The sequence below is a fragment of the Dermacentor variabilis genome, chromosome 4 (genome assembly GCF_050947875.1).
Source record: "Dermacentor variabilis isolate Ectoservices chromosome 4, ASM5094787v1, whole genome shotgun sequence".
Lineage (NCBI taxonomy): Eukaryota > Metazoa > Arthropoda > Arachnida > Ixodida > Ixodidae > Dermacentor > Dermacentor variabilis.
In genome coordinates this window covers 53,229,204-53,250,896 of record NC_134571.1, presented here as the reverse complement: position 1 = coordinate 53,250,896, position 21,693 = coordinate 53,229,204, and the positions used below count along the sequence as shown (strand labels likewise).

Here is a 21,693-nt window from a genome sequence, read left to right as displayed (position 1 = left end):
CGCCTCGCGTGGCCGCCTTCGAACGCGCCACGATTCGCGTGACCATACACGCGAAGGACCAGGCGTTGGGATCCAGCATGGGGAGAACATATTCGCTCGCAAACCGGTCGCGGTGAGTCGGACTTCTAGATTTGTCGCGCGCCCATCGGCATGTTTTGTGGATAGCAACTCGGCTAGCAGGCATTGATCTATGAAAGGTGCAATAAATGCCCTTGTGATTGTTTGCACTACTGTGTTGTCGTTCCTTTGTCCCAAGAGCACGGGTGTGAGAGACCCCACAACGGGTGTTTTCGCATTTCGCCCCCATCGAAATGCGGCCACCGTGGCCAGGATTCGATCCCGCGACCTCGTGCTCAGTAGCCCAACACCATAGCCACTGAGCAACCACGGCGGGTAAACGCCCGAGGTTAGTCTCAGCATCACCGCATAATAATGAAAGTGTACCGGTTAATTAGCGCAACACTAACACAGCCACACAGCAACTCTAGAAGTAGCTTTGGGCTGCTTCTAAAGTTGACAGTCACAATAAATTGCTTTGCCTAAGTTGAGACAATTTATTAATATATACTAGGCCGCCTAGATGTGAGCAATTCTATATTGAATGTAGAATTGTGCACTCACTCATACAGGAACTTATAACTTAGTGCAACAATTAACGGCAGCTCTTCTGCAGCAGATTTTTTGGAACAGTCCTCACTGGCTTTGACCTATCTCCTTTGAAACATCATGTATGACTACTTTACTTGAACCTTATACCTTATACTCGAACAGAAACGAATATAGTGAATTATCGCTTCAAATATAAAGAAATATCATTGACTGTTTTGTATTCGAAACTTTAAATATTCGCACACCTCATAGAGAAAGTTCATTTACATCTGCACGCATCTTTTTAACCATGTACCAGAACTTGGTTGGTTAATTGATAAATCCTACCGGGGAAAAAAAACAACACAAATATATGGATCGAGCAGAATCACCAAAGTTGTGTTTCTCTTTGTTCGTCCTACCTTTTGCACAGTTTCCCTTGGCTCATGTTATAATGCATTTAGGAAAGCCTGTTTCCCGTAGAAGGTCACCTATGTAGCTACATTTAACATATTTAGAATCGTGCAATCTCTTCAGCCCCCCACTGGTCTGTTGGTATGTGCACCCTAATTCGTGATTTCAGGACATTTTCCTTTTGTGACGAAAGCAACGATGTGCAAGGACAAAAGCATCCGTAGAAAGTACAGCACTGAAAGTAAGCCCAGAGGGCCAACATGGGTCATTTCAAGCCAAACACTTCAACAATAAATACAATATAGACATTATGCTCGACCATCTCAGATTTCTATCCAAAAAATCATAGACAATCACTTTATGACACTATTTTACCCACTTACGAGAAAAGGCATCACGCTTGAATATTCAAGCTCATTAAGATCCCTGGTTTGTTTTGTTGGGCATTTAGATGTGAGGTACTATATAACGCAAATTTGAGGCATTTAGGAAAGTTTGTAGGAAAAAATTTGGACGCATAAGCTTTACCTTTAAGAGTGGAATGCGATAGCGCTCAAACATTCCCAATTGCTTCTCACGCTTCCCGGCAACTGGAGCATATGTAACCGTAATGTTTACCAGGAAACTGGGGCCATGAATGCTATGCACGAAAGTGGGCTTTGTGTACGAATGCAGCCTGGTGCATGGGCCGCGATGCAACAGTGGCAAGCGTCAGCTGAAGGTATTGCAAGGAACTGGGCGCACCACTCCGTGGCTCCCAAGACACCTGTGCACCGGTGCGCACAAATGGCGGATGCTGCGGCTGGTCTGTGAATGGTAGGAACACTGGAAAAGGGGTTCCTTCGAGTTTTTTCGTAACAGAATTATGTTTTATCGTATAGTCAAATTACAATCCGAGAGCTATCATGTCTGTAGGTTGTGTGTAAGTCATAGTTTACGATTTTTCCACGTATTTTAGCTTGAGAAATTCAATTAATTCAGTAAATTCCTTGCGTCACATGGAGGACCTGCGTATGGATGTGTTTGAAAATGCTTCTGCGAAAACAACCTCCGACACCGGATGCCAACACCACATTTTCTGTGACACGACTCAACGCATTCGTGTTAAAATCAAAACACTGCACAGATCCCATTCGACTACATATTAACTAGTCTTGTCTTGTGTGTTGGGCCAGCATTAGAGACTAAAAGAACGCTTTCAGTTGTTGACTGTTAGTTGGGTAAGTGAAATCAGCACCACATCACTACGTTGTCCTTATTTTAGCAGAACAAGCAGTCAAAAGGCAGACAGCATTACCGATGTTTTCCAGCAACTCTTGAACAGTATGGTAACCTCTTGTCCCTCTTTGAACATGCCTAAATGGCAGTCCCTACAGTAGTCTAAGGATGGCATAAACAGACACCCCCTCTTCATATTGCTTTGTCCTAAAATGTCTTCACAAATGCCTTGAAAAATGCAGTTTTGATAGTCATCTTCCCATCTATCAAAGCACCCAATAAACGACTGCCTAGCACAGTTGTGTTGGCATAAATTTATTCACCATAATGTAACAATGTCAGTATTTTTTTGTACAGAGCTTCCTGATGTGGAATACAAAAACTGTTCTCCTTGTATGCACGTGTATTCACAGCCAAGACCCGACAATGTAAAAAAGTTACAGCTTGAGAGACTGCAATAATATTACAATATAACTTGTTAATAATAAAGCTATCCACATGGAAATGCCAATGTTGCAAAAAAGGCTGCAAGCAATCATTTTTCTGATCACTCCTAAATAGTAGGATGCAGACTGTAGTTTTATAATTTTTAGGGAATACAGTTGCTTATATGACAATTTTAAAATACAATTTCATATCTGCTCACTAACCATTCAAAGCAGTTCGCTTGGAAATTGATATTACTGTCAATGTTTCATAGTTTAAAAAGCAATTGGCACTATAAAACAAGAGGCATTGCTAAGCATTTTTACAATATGAGAAACATAACAAGTGCACTTTTGATTTCCTCACTCCCTTACAAGAGGAACGCAAAGGGTCACTAGCATCACAATGTACAAAGTATCTCGAGAGAGATAAGAAATTGCGTCAACAAACATGAATAGCCTATATCATGCAAGCTGTTTGGTATCAAAAACCAACAACCGGTATCTGAGCTAACGTAGCAAACCAGCAATGCATTACAACCAGCGATATGAGCACACCATAACTGCCAAGAAATTAAGGACTAGGTTCAGTGAGCCTTTAGTGTTCTACACCATAATATACTTCAAAAAAAAAAAAACATTTTAAGGGCTTTACAAAATACAACCATGGTACATGCAGAAATGTAGAATTGTTCCCCAAGTTCATGAAAAACACACTGAGATATACTACAAATATTTTTTTACACGTAAGCTGTGCTACCATGATGTGTTTCAAAAATCAGCAGCAGCCCATTTTGATGGCTCTATGGAGCAAGATCGTGCACAAATGTGAAGAGGCCTGCATAAATCTCAAAGTTACAACAGCAAGAAAAAGAAAAAGAATGCCAAGCTTCATTTAGACCTAAGAGTAAGCATTATCAAACAAAGATGTCAGCATGTCAGATGAGCTGGCTTGCAAATGTGTCTTACATCTGTTGCAATGTCTCTTATCACTTACTGCTTCATAGAACCTCAAAGCTGGCAGTCAAGAGGACTATGACTCCCAAATTAATCATTCGCAACGTGAACTAGCCTTTCAGCGCCAACAGTATAAACGGATGCATGAGTTCCTGAACAACAAGTCATATCATTGCCTGACCAAATCATCAATCACGACATCCACAAAACCCAACTTGAATGTAGCAACATAAGCAGTCTGCTGCTCTTTGTTCTAAACCTGGTGCATTTGATATCAAACAATATAGTACAAGATACACAAACACAAAGCAAGTTTCCCCATGTGGTGCAGTGTGTTGAGGCACATTGCTGAAACTGAATAGGTTGCATATTTCGTGCATCTTGCCCTCACAATAAAGAGCAATGATAAGCGCATGCTCAAAAATGAAGGTACATGTGATGCTATTTGATTCAAGGAAAGCACAACTACAGTAATATCTCACATAATTGCCCACATCCTTTTTTCTCAAAATATCAATTCCCCAAATAATTCCTCCAAATGTACTAAGATATCACTCACCCTTTCCCAAGTATTGATGGCACTGCAGACCACATAATGCCATTGCGTATTTGTGCATATAATGAGATTGCTCTTTTATGCCTTCATGAATGCACACATCTCCTAGTGGCATGCTGTAAGCACACGCCACTGGAAAATGTTTACAAGGACTGCTCGTTAATGGCCCATGTAGTTACTCGCCCTTCAGTTACTTGTTTTCTTTACTTTCATGCTTAGACATGGCCATGGCAGCTGGGGACATGGGGGTGCAATGACTCAAGGCATTGCATTTGTTGAACAGAAGTGGGCACTGGTTATGCAACCGTTTAATTCAGGTGGTTTGTTTTCTTGATGACATGAGACAGTAAGCCATGACATGTTCATGCAACATGCTAAGGTGCACACATTTTTAAAGTTATACAAGACCCAGCTAAAAATCCAAACCTGCACAAATGCTTTGGGTAACTTCCGTTTCACAAAGAGGTGTGGCAATAGGGTACATAAAACAACACAATGCACGTAGGAAACAAAACTAAACAGTCTTTACATGTCTTGTCCATTAGTATTTGCTTAAGGATATCTTTTACACAGGTCTATTATTTTGCACAGGAGATACTGAATAGGGGTATCACAGCACAGCAGAGCAGTGGCATCACGTGCCCTGGTCATAGCTCGCTACTGCCGCTTCTTGGCCACTCGAGTCATCTTGGCCTGCTGTTGCCTCTTGTTGCCTCCCGTGAAGAGCGTGGTCATCATTTCCGACAGTTCAGGCATGTCATACTTCGGCATTTGCATCTGGTTCATCTCCTGCGAAGGCGAAAATTCAGGACTCTCAGTCAGCAATGAGAAGAAAGGTCTGGGCACCTTCTCTGTAAAAGTGGTCAATCAGTGAAATGGCAGTGGTGGGAATTCTGCACCAACAGACCGATCTCACCATGTTCAGAGAGCACACGCATCTGCCCTACTACTAGAACCACAATGTGGCACTGGTCTACTGTGCCAACCTGTGCTTATTTTATTAAGATCACTACATGCTAGTCTAGTGCTAGACTAGTGCTACATGCTAGTGGCTTCTAGGAGAAGCTGCGCTTAAATGTATACTTTTACCAGCCAGGAGGAGCCAGTAAAACCTGCAAGGCACAAGTTACAGCTTAGTTTGACAGTATGCAGGGCCTGCCTATTCTGCATGCAATAAATATTTTGTGCATCCCACAATCAAGCAATCATGCGCCTCTTTGCGATTTATGGCACCCACGTCCTGCAAATGCCGACATCTCATTACCAGACGGGCACAGATGACGGGCACACATCTACAACAGGACATAAGAAAACTGCCGTAAGACAAATTTGGTGCAAGCAACACTCTAAACACATAAACTGATGTCGTTGGAGATAATAAAACAGGTCAGCACTTTTTCTGCAACTGCTGTAGAAGATTAGTTGTCTTGCTGCTTGGCCAACCATATCATATCATATATGGCACAACCACGGAGTGAGTTGTTTGTTTTTAACTGGCAGACCAGCATGTTATACAGAAAGTCCATTGGGACTTGGAACACTGTGATTCCTTTCCATATTTTCCTTAGCAGTCCTAAAATAGTCTTAGCTTGATTCTCAACCTAATGTTTTGGCTTGATAGAATGTATGCAGAGCTAATTTTCTTGGCAGGGTCAACATGCCACACAAACAAAGATTTAAAAAACTTTGAACGCTTAGGATGGGTGAAGGAGAGTGCTATCATGACGTGCAGCTTCAATGTACTCTCATGTCTCCACAATGGTCAGTGGGAAGACAGGCATACGCAGAGGCAATATACACTGTTGCAGGTAGTAAATCTTCCTTTTCAGCAGAGGGACACTTGTTACAGAATAAAAACAAACTTTTTTGGCCTTCTTGAAGAGATAGGAGAACTGACATTAATGCTAGATCTGATAGCCTAATATGACAAGTGATAATGATAAAAACTAATACAGCAATCCCGCGTTATAACGAAATTGATTTATTCAAAATTTCTTCCGGTCCCAACACAAATGCATGCATCTTAAGCCACATTACTCGAAGCGCACGAAGAGCTTGACCCACTTAGAGTGAAGTGGTGAGTGGAGGCGTCGTCCCCGCTCAGCGGCGGTGACCATTTTGCGCATGCAGTGTAAAATTAATATCACCGACAAATTAGTCTCATGCAGGCACAGAACAGGCCATAAAAGTACCAAACCCACAACTGATGACAGCTTAGTAACAGGTACCAAGCGAGCATCGAATGCTCCCAGCTGTTTACTGCAAAGCGAATGGGAGCTGTCAATTCCATGATGCAGGGCACCCGAACCATTTGTGTCGATCGCAATCACATCGCTGGTGTCCCCCATGATAGAATCCACACAAAAATAAAGTTTTCCTGATGCTTTGCGATGCCAGAAAACCACGGTCTTTCGGATGCCAAAAAGTTGCCAAAAGACCGCAGGCAGACTTGCACCGTAGTATTCCATGAGGTGTGCTCGATGAACAAAGTTTTACGGCTCTAAAGTGCTCTTCTGGCGCTGAAATGTGCCGAAAAGCAGAAAAGTATCCCTCCGATTATAAATGCCATGTTTGATGCGAGGAGCTAGATTAGCAAATTGGGAAGACGACTTTGAGGAAGCCGGTCTAGAAATTTGCTCGCCACTCGCCATAACAGGCCTGCATTGCAATTAAACACGGCCCCTAGCTTTGTAACACTTTCAACAGTGCAAATCGACCAATAACTTGTCGAAAACACGAAAAATCTGAGCGTCGCCAGCAGCAAGTCAGGCTGTCAACATGGCAGGTGAATGCAAGGTGGTGTTTCCCCAGAAATTTTCTCATGCCAGTCATGCTTGAGTCGTGCCATCTGACTTTAGACTAACGGTCCAACTGTGTGGTAGGGCCATTAAATTTTGTTCCTAGACATTTGTCAATGGTGTGGACATGACACTGCATGCACACCAACACTCGAACCGTAGAATTAGCTCAGTGTCGTAGACAATGTGCCCTGAAAAACTCTCATTTTGCAAACTTCACGACTGTGCACCTGGGTAAAAAATTGCCCAGTGATCATGCAAAACTGTTCAGTTTTCGTGATCACACTGCGTACCCACAATGAGTGGCTAATCATTTTTTGAGCATGACATCAGATTCGAGCCATGCCATTTATAGTACTTTCCAGCGCGATACTTTCGTAGTCTTCCGTGACCTCCGCAACCCCTATAAAAGCAGCCACTGCCTTTCCTCTCCTCATTCGCTGCAAGCCATTTGGACACCAGTCACTCCTCTCACTCACCTTTATGTCACCTTCTCGCCTCCTCGCTGCCAGTTTCGACGTCGCTGCTCCTCCAAAGCTGCCCTCTTCTAGCCTGCCCTCCCAAGCACAATCTTCCACCAATGGGTGCCCTTCCACGGTTCCTGCTTCTTTGTTTCCACAACTCTGATCGCCTTTCTTCCGCTACACGTGAAGCCAAGCCCGCCATTGGAACTATTGCCATCACCAGCGCACATTCACGAGGAAAGCAAGATGCCCTGACGACGTTTTGAAGCTTCTGCCTTCTGCGTCACCCACTGCATTCAGTCACTTTGGCGGCGACGGGGTGTGCGTTTGGATCCATGCTGCAGGCCATGTGATTGTGTGTTATTCGGAGTGCTTCGTTAGGCGTGCCTCACATGTGCTTTTGTGGTCTACAGTGATAAATAGCTCCGTCAAATCTCTGGGCAAAAGTGTCCGACTTTGGAGCAGAAAGTTCTGCTGATAAAAAAAGTTGAAAAAGGCGGCCGGCAGAAAACTGGCAGCCCAAAAAAATTTGGCATAACACCATCTACTTTATCAACTGTATTGAAAAACGAGGAAGCTGTGCTGGATGGCTTTGAAGAGAGCTTCTCGGCAAAGAGAAAGAGGAATCGCGATTCGAAACACGCCAAGGTGGAAGGTGCACTTTTACAGTGGCTGAAGAACACCAGGAGTGCAAATCTCCTCGTACATGGACCTGCACTTACTGCAAAAGCCAAAGCTCTAGCCCTCCAAATAGGCCATAAAGATTTCAAGTGCAGCAATGGCTGGCTTGAGCAGTTCAAGAAACGACACGGTGTGACCTCGAAGTCAATTGCTGGCAAAAGCGCAGCCATGAACAGTGACACTGTAGACGTACGGCGCCAAAATTGGCTCCAAGCTCTACTTGAAAAGTATGAAGACATCTACAACCTAGATGAGGCCGTATTTTTCAACAAGATGCTACCGAATCACATGTTCACTACCGTTGGTGGATCTTGATCTGAAGGAAAACAGAGCAAGGAGCATGTCACGGTGCTGTTTGGTGCTAATGCAACAGGTGAGGCTAGGCTTCCCTTCCTGATACTGGGGAAGGGGGAGAAGCCGCAGTGGTTTTGAAGTGCAACTATTTCCAAGGAATGCGTCTACAGAAGTAACAAGCAAGCATGGAGGACTGCTGCTTTATTTGAAGACTATGTGTGCCTTCTAGATAGACAGTTCAACGCAAAGAATCAGCTAGTGCTTTTCATAACTGACAATTGTCCGAGCCTCGGGAAGATCGGCAACCTCAAGGCAATCGCTGTGGAATTTTTGCCTGCAGACACAACCGCGGTACTGCAGCCAATGGATCAGGGCATCAATGGGACCATCCGGAAGCAGTACCACAAGGCTCTTTTGCAGAGCATGCTCACAGCATACGACGCCAGCAAGAGGTGCAACATTTATTTGCTTGTTGTGACCCATTTGCTGAACTTTTCATAGAAAGAACTTGCACCTTCAAAGGTCACCAACTGCTTTGCACACGCCGTCTTTTCCTGCGCCATCGTCAGCGAACCTGACAATGACCGGACTTGCAGTGATCTGTACGAGGCTGTTCATAAAATTGCTGGCCAAGAGGTAGAAGGCGACTTCAAAACATTCACGTTGGCTGACACTGCTGCTCTCGTGGTCGCCCCGGCGACGGATGCGGAGATACTAATTGGCACCGTTGGTGGCCCCGACGAGGATGAAGAGCCAGTGGACGAAGAGCCACGTGAAGTGCCAACTATGGTGCAGATGCAGGAGTACGTACCTACGCCTGCTGCGAAATAAGGTTGAATACATGGGTGGTGACCACAGCCCCGTGGAATGCTTGGTCAAATTAGAGCAGGGGTTGCTCGCGCCCAGTACGAACTTGAAACAGCCAACGCTCACTGCCTTTCTTGCACCTGAATAAAGTTTTGCTTTACTGAATACATTGTATTTTGGCTTCTCGCAGTTGTGGTGCAATTAAAGCTCGGCTACTTTGTGAATGAATGACTGTGTTGTTTAGTGGCGCCATGACTGATAATGTTGTGTTAAGCGCTGATTGGTGAGTTGCGATGATGGGATGTAACATGGTTGTAAAGTGGCCTAAAATCAATCACTATCGTACAAGCGTAAAACTATATAGTGTAAAATTATGACAGTGATATGTGAAGTGGTCTATGGGTATAGTACGAATGACGAGTGATCATGGGGCTAAAATGCAAGAATATGGAAATAGCATGTATGTCTCCTGAAGGCCTTTGAGCCCAAAGCCTGGGAGGCACGTGCTTTCTTTTAATGCAGCTATCGCAGCAGAAACCTCTGTTAAGAGGCCTTGCTACAGAATTCCTGGGGCTATAACATGAAAACTATGTACATCGTTTAAAAATTCGAACAAGGATTGATATTTAAAGGGAGGTTCAATGATCACTAGAGGATGGAATGGAATTCGCTGCCGGTGTGGTAATGGAAAATGCTTTTTCCTATTAGCATCTAATTCAGTGCATTACAGCAGGATGTAGAATGATAAATGTGGTAAGTGGCTCACCACATTTATCACACATGGGTGGATCACCACCAGACAAGAGGTATGCGTGTGTACTGCATGTTTGTCCTATCCTAAGTCTGCAAAGTGTTACTTCTGTACGGCGGTTCGTTGATACCGGCGGCCAGCTGCCAAGATACAGCTTGGTAACATGTAGTTTGTTTTCTGTTTCTTTATCCCACAACCGCTGCCAGTAAGCCCTGAGCATTTTCCTTTGGGAGGGCTTGAGGTCCATTACAGGGACAGTCGTGGAAGCATTGGCAGCGTTTGCGTGGACAGGTGTGGCTAGCTGGTCAGCCAACACGTCTCCTTCAATCTCTCGGTCCCCCGGCACCCAGCATACCACGACATGCTGCTTGGACGTATAAGCGGTGCATAATACAGAGTAACGAGATAGAATTACAGGGTCTTGATATTCTTTAACAGTTTTCAAAGCATTTACAACGCTAAAAGAGTCTGTGTACATAACTGCCCTTGGGATATTAAATTCTTTAATGTGTATAAAGGTGGCCAATATCGCGTAGGCCTCTGCTGTGAAAATACTTGTGTAGTGCAGAACACCTGCATCCGAAAAGGATGGACCAACTGCTGCGTAATACATGCCAGAATAACACTTCGATGCATCTGTAAAAAATTCAGGAGAGGAGTACTTGTGCTGTAGTTCAAGTACATCCGGATATGCACGACAGGCGCGTACTCTGTAACAGCTACAAAAGATGTGTCACAGTGTATAGGTTGCCACTGCCACGGCGGGGGCCATACAGCAGGGACCATAAGGTGGTATTCAAGCAGTGGAACCCTTGTTTCTTCAGCTATGTCTCTAACACACAGTGAGAAAGGCTGTGCCACTGTGGGCCGCTTGTGAAAAAGTTGTGAATTGGACAAATCGTTTATGGTGGAATACGCAGGCTGTTCACTGTTTGCCTTCAGTCTCAGAAAATACATGAAAGACGAATATGTTCTCTGCAGATGAAGTGACCACTCATACGATTGAACGTAAAGGCTTTTCACTGGGTTTGTTCTGAAGGCGCCTGTGGACAGGCGAATGCCTAAGTGGTGGACAGGGTCTAGCATCTTCAGAGCAGTTGGCGCAGCTGACTGGTAAACTATGGCTCCATAGTCTAGTCGTGTGCGTATGAGGCTTTTATACAAGTTCATAAGACATTTTCTATCACTGCCCTACGTTGTGTGTGACAGTGCCTTTAAGATATTCATTGTTTTCATACATTTGTTTTAAGATACTTTATGTGCCGTACAAAGGTTAATTTCGCGTCTAAAATTATGCCTAAAAATTTATGTTCCCTGTTTACAGGCAGACGCTCACCATGCAACACAATTTCAGGATCAGGGTGCAGGCCTCATTTTCTAGAGAAAACGACACAGGTGCTTTTTTGTAGGTTCAGTCTGAACCCATTCTCATCAGCCCATTTGGAGACCTTCTTAAGACCAAGCTGGGACCTGTTGCTCACAGATTGCGAGAGAACTTGATTGAAATCCTATATGCACACTGTCAACATATGTTGAGTAGAAGATGTTACGTGGTACAGTCGCTGACTGATTTTTCGGGCTCCAAAAATTCAGACATGCTCGATTATTCGGTCTGCTTCGCTGCACCGCCCATTCTCCCCATAGACCATAATGTATTACAACTGCCGAAAGTTCGGACACCTTGCAACCTCTCATCTGATTTTTCGGACACTCCTTGAGCCAACTCGATCGAAAGCACCATGCACCAACTCTGACCGGTGCATGGTTCAACTTGCTGAACCATTTTTGTTTTGCATGGAGCCTCCTTTCTGCCCCACGAAATGGCGCTACTGCAAATCCCCGCTCATCATCATGCCTGGTTTTTGCCTGGTTCGTGGCTACAGCAGTTCTGGTCTCGAGCTTAGTAAGCCATGTCAAGACAACCAGCAGCTGATTTGTTTGTTTCTTCATGCATGACGCTACGAGTAGGCCACATTTTTCGTTTGTGCGGCTGGTATCGGCGTGGTGATGTTTGCTTTGTGTGCTGTGTCGAGGTTGCGGTGATGCAACGTGGCATACGGAAACATAGCGTCAAGTGTCTAATGGCACCAACAGTGCCCGCGCAGACTGCGCTGGGGAATGCCGGCAAGCAGAGGTGCTGGGAGCGTAGGATTTGTCGCCTTCCGATGTGCACCCTACTGACGCCGAAAGTGTTCTGCCGAGACCTGTGCAGTGGTTCTGGACACTGTCTCATTTGACAGTTTCACAGGTGCTCACGCTGCTGTACTGACATGCGCAGAACTCGATGACGGCAAGATCATTCGTAAGGTTTCTGCTGCACCGCCAGACGATGACTCTGAGTCGGAAAATGACGCACCATGTGCTACACTGCCGTCGCATGCGGAGCGTGCACAAGCAGTGACTGTGCTTTCAGCCGCCTACAGTGACCGTACGACCCTCTCCGAGATTCAGGCTTATCTGAGTGCGCGTAAACGGAACAGCGTGCGACGGTGCATTCACGATTTCTTCAAGCCTACTACTGAGCCTGAATAAGTGCGTGGAAATGAAGTTTTTTTTTTTTCCTTAATCTGCTTTTTCAGACACCTCTTTATTAGGACATTTTCGCAGTCCCCGTGAGGTCCGAATAAACAGTCGGCGACTGTATGTGTAGACGAAGAGAATTCATTTTTACTATAAAGAGCGCGCAGCTGAGCACCCCGCCCTGCGGCACTCCAGTTTCCTGTACAAATTTCCGTGACAAAACATTGCCCACTCGAACACGGAATGCATGATTAGACAGATAACTTTTGATAACATTGAACATATACCTAAGTGTGAGAGGTCTCTCAATATTCCAAACCGCCACGCATTATAATAGGCTTTCTCCATATCAAGGAAAACAGATAAGAAAAACTACTTATGCACAAAAGCCTCATGGATACATGCCTCAATACGTATGAGATGGTCTTTGGTGGATCGACCCTCCCGAAACCCGCACTGGTATGGGTCGAGCAATTGGTTTGATTCGAAGAAGTGTAGTAGGCGACAGTTAATCATTTTTTCAAATACTCTGCAGAGGCAACTTGTTAATGCTACAGGTCTGTAACTTGATACAGAGGAAGGATCCTTTCTGTGCTTTAGAATCGGAATTATAACAGCCTCCTTCCAAACAGAGGGGATCTTGCCGGAAAACCATGTAACGTTGTAAGGGAAAGGAGTTTTTTTTGTGTGTTTCGGAGGGTAGCTGTTTCAGCATCTCATATACTATTATGCGTTCTGAACCTAGGGCGGATGTATTACGACAGTACAGTGCTGCCTGCAGTTCTGCTATGCAGAATGGTTCGTTGTACACCACCCCTTTTGCACATTTTCGTTCTAACTTTTGCTGTTCTATTCGCGTCTTGTACTTTAGGAAGGTTTCGGAGCAGTGTGAGGAGCTCGACATGTGTTCAAAATGTGCACCAAGAAAGTTGGCTTGATCTTCCAGGCTTTCTTCATGGCTATTTACTAAAGGCAGGGAATAACTTTGTTGCCCATTAACTTTCTTCCCTCTATTCCAGACTTTTCTCTCATCTGTGTACAAGTTTATGCTTGATATAAACTTCGCCCAACTCTCTCGTTTTGCTTGTCGGTGCATTCTCCTTGCCTGAGATTTGACATGCTTAAAGTTTTCCAGGTTTTCTGCTGTTGGAAAATCACAAAGCAGCGCTCACACTTTATTCTGCTTCCTCCGTGCTTGCCTACATGCATTGTTCCACCAGGGAACAAGCCGCTTGGAATCAATGCTGCTCGCTTGAGCAATATATTTACAGGTGGAATCAAGTATAAAACCTGTAAAATATGTAACAGCATCATCTATGGTTATACCGGACATTTGAGTCCACGTCATGTGAGTAAGAGTTCGGTACCGTTCCCAATCGGCTGAGTCAACCTTCCACCGAGGGACCTGCAGGGGAAGTTGATCTTGTTTCGGCGTACTTAGGATTATTGGGAAGTGGTCACTCCCATACGGGTTATTAAGTACATTCCATTTAAAATATGGCACAAGCATCGGCGATAAAATGCTAAGATCTATGGCAGAGTATGACTTGTTAGCCAGGTTAAAATACATGGGCTCCTTCGTATTCAAGAGACATGCTCCAGAGGAAAAAAGCTGTACAATAACGCGACCTCGTGCATCACAGCGTGAATCGCCCCACAAACTACTGTGTGCATTAAAATCACCAAGAATCAAATAGAGCTCTGTGAGCTCATCTATTAAGGATTCTAAGTCGCGTCTGTGAAGCTGATAATGTGGTGGTATATACAAAGAGCAAGTGGTAATGATTTTATTTAAAAGTACGGCTTGAACGGCCATTGCCTCAAGGGCCATTTGGAGCTTCAAATGCTGACACGCTACACTTCTATCAGCAATGATGGCTACACCTCCAGATGATGCGACAGCATCTTCGCGGTCTTTCCGGAAAGTCATGTATTGTCGGAGGAAGTTGGTGTGCTTGGAAGTTAGAAGTGCTTCTTGCACACACAGCACTTTAGGATTAAACTTACAGAGAATTTCTTGGACGTCATCTAGGTTTCTTAATAGTCCTCTAACATTTCACTGTATGATGTCGCCCATGTCGAAAAAAAAAAAAATTCTGCTGTGTGTCTCAAAAGAGAGGAGAGTGACTTACTTTACAGAGCCTTTGTTAGGCATTGTAATTGGTGTTTTTTCTTTTTTGGAGGGATCAAGAGAACCTCGCCGCTCCTTCGATGCTACCTGCACCGTTTGGCATGGACTAGTGTCCATAGCCTCTTGCGAGGCACTGGACACCCGCTCCAGAGAGCGTGTGTGTGTCACGTAGACTTCATCTCAAGCGACGAAGTCTTCGCCCCCACCGGGCCGGAGGTCGACAGGACTCCTATGGCCTCTCAGTGCCCTGGCTGCTGCCGGAGCTTGAAGAGGCCACTGCTGTGGACACTTTCAGAGGTGGCAGGGCAGCACTGGCTGCTTCCACCTTAGAGGCGGGTGGCATTAGCCTCGGCACGTTAGGCGTGGTCCGGGCTGCCGCCAGAGGCCGTTGTGGTGCCGCCCCCCATTGCACCACTTCAGCGAAAGATGTTTTCAGTAAGAATAACAAGGAGATCCGTTGTTGTGCTTCACGGAATGTTATATTCTCCTTAAATTTTACAGTAATTACTTTTCCTTCTTCCAGGCTGGACAAGCTCTGGAGTATGCAGGGTGACTGCCGTCGCAGTTCGCACAATGTACCTCATCACTATTGCACTCGTCAGCAGAGTGACCAGTTGTGCAGCACTTTGCGCACATAAGCTTCCCTCAGCAGCTCTGGAATGCGTGACCAAATCTCTGACATTTGAAGCAACATCGCGGGTTCAGAATGTAAGGTCGAACATGAAGTTTTACATAGCAGGTTTCAAGAGTCTCGGCTAAAGTAGTTGAACTGAAAGTGAGTATTAAATGCTTTGTTGGGATTTTGTTGTCATTCCGTCTGATTTCGATACGCTGCACATGGATTACGCCTTGGTCCTTCCATCCATCCAGGAGTTCTTCATTCAATGCCATTAAGTCTTCATCTGATACTACGCCTTTGACTGCGTTCATAGTTCGATGTGTGCTCACAGAAACAGGGATGTTACCAAAGGCTACGAGGTGTGCGAGTCTGTTGTATTGTTCCTTGTCTTTTATTTCGCGGAGCAAATCCCCACTTGCCATCTTTGTTACCTTATAACCAGTTCCAATGGTCTCTTTTAGGCACTTGGCCACAAGAAATGGTGAAATTGCTCTAACTTTTGTAGATGTTTGCTCACAGTGAAGTGGAATTTCGGGAAAGTTTCTTTGTTTTGGGGCCAGAATAGCGAGGCTGCATTGGTGCGTACCCTTATCGAGGCATGATCGGTTGAAAAAGGGTTCGAGGATCCCGTGGAAAGAAATGATTTGTTCGGCAACGGTGTCTGCCACCCACCACGGAGCCCAACAAGGCGACGTGGCAGAACATGTAAACATGTCTGCACAGCGCCATAAGTATGCAGTTACTATAACCCAATGTGGTATACCCAAGGTAGGACAGCCACACCAGGTTAACCCTTGCCGCCAGGAAAAGTCGAAGTGAATGGAAGAAATGAGAGGATAGGAAAGATTAAAAGTGGAAGAGAAAGACCAAGATGAGGGTAGAGAGAGACAGGAAAAGGCCGGTTTCCTCCAGGTGCTCAGCTACTTTAGCTTTTCTCGAGTGGTTGCTTATGTCATATTACCACTTATAACAAATTTTTTCACCGTCCCGCTGACTTCATTATAATGAGGGATTACTGTATAGAGCAGTGCTGTATTCAGAGCCCCCCCATAAAGTTGCAACCATGTGAAAGGACTCAAAAGGTGGAGATAAGAAACAGCTGTTGAGAGTAGTTATTGAGCACACAAGAGTTCACAAATTATTGGGGAGGCATTATTATTAAATTCGCTGTGCTGTCATAAGCATATATCGAAGTGATATCCGAATGAGTGTTGAAACATATTCTCTCTCTGTAGAGGCAAAGCAAAAGACTAGTAGTCAGAACAGAATGGTAATGCTGTATCAGGTAAATTGCAGCACTGTATATAGTGGGAAATTGTCCTTAAACATCACAAACACAAATGAGTTAGCACATGCTGCTCTCATTCAATGACATAAAGATGAGGCTTGCCAATGGGTGGGACCATGCTCTTCACATTTAGGTCAATGCTGCAAGCTTTAAGCGCTTATACTTTTGCATTTTTACCTTTTCTTTTTTAACTTAACATAATCTTGACAGACTACTCTGGTGCTTAAGAAAAAGAAGAAGTGATGTGTAGACTGCACTGCCTAGTGTGCTCAGTAACTTAAACATTCTCATCTACCAACATTTTTTAAAGCCAAGGCATGGTTTAAGACACGGCAATGCACCAGCAGTTATAGCAGCAGTAAAGCATGTCTGCCTATAAAGGTTAACATTCAGGGTGAAAATTGAATCTGGAAACCATAGTTCATCCCACAAGTTGTTTGCAACACTGTGGAAGATGCGGGACTCCCTAGCCAACAGGAAGACCGAATGCGCATTGATATGTGTTCATTCACACCATATCATCCGCTCAGCGGCTGCTGAATTTGTGGTGCACACGTCCTAGCATGTAATGTATAGCTACAATGGATCATGTACCAGGCAAAAACCGAATTCTCTAATCATGCCATTAATCTACAGTTACGCCCGGAACTATATTAAATTAAAATTATGGGGTTTTACGTGCCAAAACCACTTTCTGATCATGAGGCACGCCGTAGTGGAAGACTCCGGAAATTTCGACCACATGGGGTTCTTTAACGTGCACCTAAATCTAAGTACACGGGTGTTTTCGCATTTCGCCCCCATCGAAATGCGGCCGCCGTGGCCGGGATTCGATCCCGCGACCTCGTGCTCAGCAGCTGGAACTATATTACACTGCACAAGGATAATGCCTCTGTACACCTCGTACCTTTGGCATAGCTGCAAACGACTTTTGAGATGGAGTACAGATCTTTACATCTCTCTTATAAATAACTAGAGTGAGCAGTAAATGATGCACCAGTTATATTTTTATTGCATTTAGGCTTGCAGATAAACTTGTGTAACAGCCAAACTTCCCAACTCTGAGCAAAAATCTTGCTCAAAGAATATTTCAGTTTCTATTAACGTATAACCTGCACTATTGAGTTTTTGGGAGGTTGTGTCCACTCTCTCGAAGTAAAACAACAAAACCAGCTTATCAGTGCTACACTGTAGCCGCAGTCACATGCTGAGACGCTTTATTACTTGCCAGTGTTGTTTCATTCATCCCACACGATCTTACAAAATAGCTTTAGTGTGCAAAGACGAGAAGGTTAACAGCTGAAAAGAAATCTATTTTTAAGAATTCATAAACCCCTTTGTGTTACAGTCGTGTAATAGCTAGACTTTGACTTCATATGAAAATCTGCTTGTGCATTTACACGACAGTCAAATATACAATTCAGTCCACAGACTGGGCATGACATGGCTCAGCACCACAATATCAAGCTTAAAACAGGTAGCCTGCAGCACTTTTTGCAGGGCATGATTAGGTACCACTGAGCCTTGTCACACTCGTTTCGCAGACCGAATCAGCAATATGATCCATGCTGTGAATCCACCCGATATGTTATATCTATTTGTTCATGTTTACTTCACCCTGTGATTATGTATCTATTAGTGTTGAAAGCTTTGAGAAAAATATCACAGCAGGAGTTCAGCGCATCATGGGCCTTTAGACACCCAAACTTCTAATTATGCAATGTCACCATGGTTCTTACCCTCTGAGTCTCCGGGTCAGCTGCATTCATCAGTTTCGGCAAGACCATGATGAGCAGCAGAGGAACCACCATCATGAGAACCTGGCAAACAAAAACCAGAGGTGCAAAAACAGCAGTCAGACAAGGAAGTATAAATTTACTCAAAAAGCATTCAGTGACATGCATTTATATACTAACAAAGAAGCTATTGCACTTGGTGCCGCTGTGTTCTCACTCAAAGTTTGAAACAAGATTGCATTTTTGCCCCCTATCTATCAAAAAAAGTCCAACCAAGTGTCCATGCTAAAGACAAGGTCTACGTAACGTGGTAGTTCAAATGATTCTATGATTAAGCTTTTATTTTATCTCTCTATTCTGTCACTTTCTGGTGCTTTTTCAAATTTATTATTAACTCAATTCGTACCTTACTCATATCGTATTTCATGCACAAGTATATTGACCTTGTTTTGTTTAGCATGGCCACTTGGTTGGCCCTTTCTTTTTTCAGCACTTGACGCTCCGGAATGTGCCCCTATCTCAGTAGCCTTGTTGCTCTCTCAGCTACCAAGAAGCATAGGGACTATTAGCTTCGAAAGTACACGCTTCTTCAAAACACGTGCCCAAGACTCGAGGAACGCACTTACATAGCCAGCCACTCTCCATTCTTCTTCGAACCTGCTTTCCTCCATCCCAAACTCGGACACATCACGTGGAGGGCGCGGCAGTTAAGTTTGATGGCCTTTGGCATCGGCACAGCAGAGAGTTACAGCAACACAGGCACTGGCATTACACCCCACTTAAGGTTAATTATACTTGTTTTTGATTATATCCTTAGTTGCTGACTACTGGTACATGTTCTCAGTGTGGAGAGGGATCAGTTGATACCCTTTTCATGTTCATACAAAATCTACAGGTCACCTAACTGATCCGTCTTTTTTCTTCTAGAAGTGGTTACAAGATAGCCAGATCTGACATATGCTAACACCATGTGAAGTCAGCTAAGAAGACCTTCTCCTCAAAATATTTTGTTTTGTTGTTTGCTTGTTTTGCCTGTACATTAGTTGCCTGCTAACAGTGAAGTCTTGTACAGCCTAGTGGTAGCTTCTTTGATGGCAAGGTATGCATACTATTAACATTGTTTTTAATTTTTTATATGATGAACAAAGTTAGCGAAGGTGCCAAGCCTGTATTGGTGAATGATGTGATTCAAGAAGTGCAATCTTGTTGAGCCTTTTGAGCAAGATTAAAGCAGTAGTAAGTTCAAAATCTTCCTTTTAGGTTGTTACAGTAAAAACATTGGTGACTGCACATTACAGTAGAGGGACGAGAACTCATATTGTAACACTAACACAACATGGAACAATCATATTGTTAAGTTTAATTAATTTGACACATGCTGTTCCAAGATAGCTATTTGTACAAATTACACTACCTTTGACTGATTATAGCTAAACTGATGCCTTCTCTCACCTTCCAACTTTACATACTTTGTTTATAGATACAGGTTCCAAGGGAATTATAGAGTAAATACTATTGATTTAGGAAACGTAGAATGAAATTTGTTCAAATATTTTAGAGAGCTTTAGCCCCATATTCAATAATACAAACAATGCAGTAGTATTAATGCGTACAAAACATCAGAACATTAGAAACATAGATCATGGAAACAATGCTAGTAGTGGTATCTTGTGATACTTAGTTCAACTACAAAGAGTAAAAAAAGTTTGATTGCACAGCCAATACATCATGGAAGTTTGCATTGCTGCTGATGCCTTTGCAGAATGTGGTCAAATATTGCAATTTTAGTTCTGCGTGCTCTTGTTCAACATGGAACAGCAGAGAAACAAGGGAAGCCTCAGCACACTAGCTGGTGTGCTGACATTTCCCTTAATCTGCAAGCATAATTTGTCTCAATGACTGCACCTGTCAAGGTGTTTGTTCTGATCTACAACATTTGCAAGTGATGTTTTTTTTTTTCTAGGCTTCAAGGTGATACTTGGGTGAAAAATGTGACGAAGATTGGCAATGTAACAGTGGAAGACCTACTGAACTAAAATTTATCTGCTGATTACAAGGTGCATGAAATTGGCCTAAATCGCTGATCAGTACAAGCAGTGTAAGCTACCACACAAGGCTGTAAGCTGGAAAGGCGCTCACAGGGACACATGTTCTATGTCCAAAAATTACTGTTCAGCTCTGCTACTGCACATTCATTAATCGTCATTTTGCCTACAAAAATATGAGTCATTTGTCTCTGATCTTGAACCTTTTTCAGAAAAGTGTTCCGAGATCTGTTTCAACATGCATATATATATTTTTTAAATTTCCTATTTTTCATAACCCAGAATTTTATACTAATGTGCCCTGGAGACTGAATGATGCGTGCAAATGAGTGTGCAAGTTAATAAAACGCAAAGTCAAGTTTTCTCATTTCAAGTGCGTCATTAAACCTTTCAAACCATTAAAGAACAAAAACAATTTCACTGTAGATTTGAGGAGCCAATTCGCGGGGCAGCAACGAAAGGCTTTAGACTTTCAACGTATATCCTTACACATTAACAGTTTCGGCGAATACGAACCAACCGTTGGACCTCGCCAATAATGCTGCGTTTTCAGCGACGTGTAAGATAACGGCGTTTATCAAAGGTGGTTCCCGACAGTTGACAAACCGCTTAAAACATTTTGACGGTCATATTACAGTCTGCATGGTGTGTCTTACCATAGGGTTCAAGAGGAAGTCGGTGATCCTCCATGTCTCCCTAACCTGGAAATACTGGTAGGGGCCGCGACTCTTCAGTTTCAGCGGGTACGCAAGAGTCTGTATCAAGTTTGACTGGATGTAGTTGACTCGACGAGCCCGGAACTTTCCCTTGGAGTTGATGTCCACACGTACTGGCTCGTACACGTGGTCAGGATTAGCCACTTCGACGACGTACGACCCAGGGGACAGATTGTGCACTGAAAAGCTGCCGTCGCTCCTATGAAGCGATCAGTCGGTCGAAGAGATGAAACCAGTTAGCGCTTGAAGTAGGATTGGCAGGATTGCTGTAAGATATTTTGCCATGAGTTACTCACCTTAAGAAACCGAGCTGTTCACCTCCGTTCACGAGAATTCGTGTGGATGTTAGCCATTCGGATGTGGCGATTTCAGGAGGCACCACTTTGCCTTCGATCACATGCTTCTCTGGTACAACGTCTTCATCGCTGGCCGCTATGTTGGCACTACTTATTAGAAAAACAAGCTGAAAGAACAGCGTGTAAGCGCACCGTAGATAGGCTGATTTTAAAGAATGAAGCCGCATATTTGATTTAATTTTGCCTAGACACAGATCGGTCAAGGAAGCAGGCCACCATTCAATCGTAAGCTGACGCAAAACATCCTGCGACCTCGCGCCACCTAGCGATTATACTGATGTTGGTTACCTCTAAAACCGAAATAAAACCAAAACCCGTAATTTACTCGA

General features: G+C 43.9%; 1 protein-coding gene across 1 annotated transcript; it reads right to left on the bottom strand.

The window, feature by feature from the left end:
- Window positions 1-2,519: 2,519 nt before the first annotated feature.
- EMC7 (ER membrane protein complex subunit 7) lies at window positions 2,520-21,617 on the bottom strand. The gene is made up of 4 exons (XM_075689107.1): window positions 21,305-21,617; window positions 20,949-21,207; window positions 18,251-18,331; window positions 2,520-4,947 (listed from the first exon to the last, which is right to left on the bottom strand). The coding sequence occupies exons 1-4, from the start codon at window positions 21,529-21,531 to the stop codon at window positions 4,816-4,818; spliced, it is 699 nt and encodes a 232-aa protein (XP_075545222.1). The 5' UTR covers window positions 21,532-21,617; the 3' UTR covers window positions 2,520-4,815.
- Between the last annotated feature and the right edge of the window lie 76 nt (window positions 21,618-21,693).